The sequence below is a fragment of the Uloborus diversus genome, unplaced genomic scaffold (assembly GCF_026930045.1).
Source record: "Uloborus diversus isolate 005 unplaced genomic scaffold, Udiv.v.3.1 scaffold_999, whole genome shotgun sequence".
In the NCBI taxonomy this organism is placed as follows: Eukaryota; Metazoa; Arthropoda; class Arachnida; order Araneae; family Uloboridae; genus Uloborus; species Uloborus diversus.
In genome coordinates, this window is record NW_026559230.1 from 13,148 (window position 1) to 16,119 (window position 2,972).

The following is a 2,972-nucleotide window of genomic DNA, read 5'->3' on the forward strand; positions in this document are numbered from 1 at the left end:
TTAAAAAATTGCTTACCTCTATTTCATTAAAACATTAAGGGATATGACGAAATGTTAATGAAATTTAAGTGTATTTTTGTCACACATATGATGGTGGAATGGCCCTGATTGTGATTTTTATTTAAAAATGGTGCTTCTTCAAATGTGATTTCAAGTTTGAATTACGAGAAAATGTCTTTTCGCAATGATCACAAGCATAAATCTTTTCTTTAGTGTGTATATTTTTATGTACTATTAAGTGGGAACTTTGAGCAAATGATCGTCCGCAATATTCGCAAACATAGGGTTTTTCTTTAGTGTATCCTCAAATGGTTTCGCAAGGTTCCTCTGTACGAAAATGCTTTTTTACAATAGTCGCAAACGTGCGGTTTTTCTTTAGTATGTATCCTCAAATGGACTCTCAAACTAGAACTACGAGAAAACGTCTTTTTACAAACATCACAACAAAATGGTTTTTCGTTAGAGTGTGTTCTTAAATGTTGGGTCAAAGTGGAGCTCAGAGCGAATGCTTTTTTACAATGATCGCAAGAAAATGGTTTTTCTTTAGTGTGTACCCTTAAATGTTGTTTCCAAGACTGCCTTCTAACAAAAGTCTTTGCACAATGATTGCAAGTATATGTCTTTTCTTTGGTGTGTACATTTTTATGTACGCTTAAGCTGGAACTTTGAGCAAATGATTGTCCGCAATAATCGCAAACATAGGGTTTTTCTTTAGTGTGTGTCCTCAAATGGACTTGCAAGCCTCCACTCTGAGAAAATGCTTTTTTACAGTAGTCACAAACATACGGTTTCTCTTTTGTGTGAGTCCTTAAATGGGTTGTCAAATTGTGTCTAAGAGAAAACGTCTTTTTACAAACATCACAACAATACGGTTTTTCGTTAGAGTGAGTTTTTAAATGATACTTCAAAGCAGAGCTCTGAGAAAATGCTTTTTTGCAATGATCACAAGTAAACGGTTTTTCTTTAGTGTGTATCCTTAAATGTTGCTTCAAATTCTCCCTTCTACCAAATGTTTTTTCACAATATTCGCAACAATATGGCCTTTCTTCGGTATGTATCCTCAAATGCTTTTTCAAAATCGAACTGGTAGAAAAAGCCTTCTTACAGTAATCGCAACAATACGGTTTTTCTTTAGTGTGTACCCTCAAATGAGTCCCCAAGGTTGAACGCTGAGAAAATTTCTCGTCACAATATTCACAAGCATACGGTTTTTCTTTGGTGTGTATCCTTAAATGAATTTTTAAGCCTGAAGAACAAGAAAATGTCTTTTCGCAAAAATTGCAAGGATGCGGCTTTTCTTTAGTGTGAGTCCTTAAATGGTACATCAACCCTGATCTATAGAGGAATGCCTTTTTACAGTAATCACAGGAAAATGAATCTTTCTTTGCGTGTTTCCTTAAATGCTCTTGCAAAAGTGAGCTCTGGGGGAATGCCTTTTCACAATGAAGACACGAATACAATTTCACTCCAGTGTGTCTCTTCAGATGATGCATCAGGTTTGCATTCTGAGAAAATTTCTTTCCGCAATACTTGCAAGAATGTGGTTTGGTGTGCGTCTTCAAATGTGTTTTCAAATTTGAGCTCTTAGAAAACGTCTTTTCAAAGGAATCACACGAATGCTGCTTTTCTTCAGTGTGCGTCTTCGAACACGGTCCACAGCAGTCGCAGGCAAATGGCTTTTTCTTCGTGTGTGTCCATAAATGCATTTTCAACTGTGAACTCTGAGCGAAAGCCATTTCACAGTGCTCGCAAGCATGCGGTTTTTCTTCAGCATGAATCCTCAGATGGCTTTTCTTTAGTATGTACTCTCAAATGAGATTTATAACTCGAATTATGAGAGAATTTGACTCCGCAGTATTCGCAAGTATATGGTTTTTCTTTGGTGTGAGTCCTCAAATGCAACAACAAATATGAACGGCAGGAAAAGGTCTTTACACAATAATTGCAACAAAATGGTTTTTCTTGGGTGTGTGTCGTCAAATGTTTTTTCAACTGTTCATTCCGGGCAAACGCCTTTGTACAATACTCGCAAACATATGGTTTTTCTTTGGTGTGAGTTCTCAAATGCAACAACAAATATGAACGGCAGGAAAAGGTCTTTACACAATAATCGCAACAAAATGGTTTTTCTTGTGTGTGTGTCGTCAAATGTTTTTTCAACTGTACATTCTGGGCAAATGCCTTTGTACAATACTCACAAACATATGGTTTTTCTTTGGTGTGAGTCCTCAGGTGGGTCGTCAATCCTGAACCAGTGGAAAACATCTTCTTGCAATAGTCACAGCCATAGGGCTTTTCTTTAGTATGGACCCTGACATGTACTTGTAAGCTTGCACTCTCAGAAAACGTCTTCCCACAGGTTTCGCAAGCATGTGGTTTTTCTTTAGTGTGAGTCCTCCAATGTGATTTCAAACCTGAAACCTGAGAAAACGCCTTTTGACAATGATCGCAAACATATGGTTTCTCTTTGGTGTGTGTCCTTAAATGTACTGCCCTGTTTGCAGTACAGGAAAATGTCTTCTCGCAATACTGACAAGAAAACGGCTTTTCTTTAGTATGTACTCTTAAATGTCGTCTCCTGCTTGAAATATCAGAAAATGTCTTATCACAGTAATCACAGCCATAAGGTTTCTCCCCAGTGTGTATCCTCAAATGAGTTTTCAAACCTGAGCTTTGAGAAAACTTCTTTCTGCAGTAGTCACAAGAATACCGCTTCTCTTTGGTGTGAGTCCTTAAATGCATTTTCAAGTTCCAACTCTGTGCAAAAGCTTTTCCACAATAGTCACAGGCATATGGGTTTTCTTTGGTGTGCGTTCTCAGATGCATTTTCAAGTTCCAATTCTGAGCAAATTTCTTCCCACAGTCTTCACAAGCATACCGTTTCTCATTAGTGTGAATCCTCAAATGTGTTCTCAAACTTGAACTCAAAGCAAACGCCTTTTTACAGAAATCACACACAAACGGCTTTTCTT

General features: G+C 37.5%; 1 protein-coding gene across 1 annotated transcript; it reads right to left on the reverse strand.

Moving 5' to 3' along the window:
• Positions 1-293: 293 nt before the first annotated feature.
• LOC129234096 (zinc finger protein 271-like) lies at positions 294-1,736 on the reverse strand. Its single transcript, XM_054867986.1, has one exon. It carries the CDS (start codon positions 1,734-1,736, stop codon positions 294-296), a length of 1,443 nt encoding a protein of 480 aa, XP_054723961.1.
• Between the last annotated feature and the right edge of the window lie 1,236 nt (positions 1,737-2,972).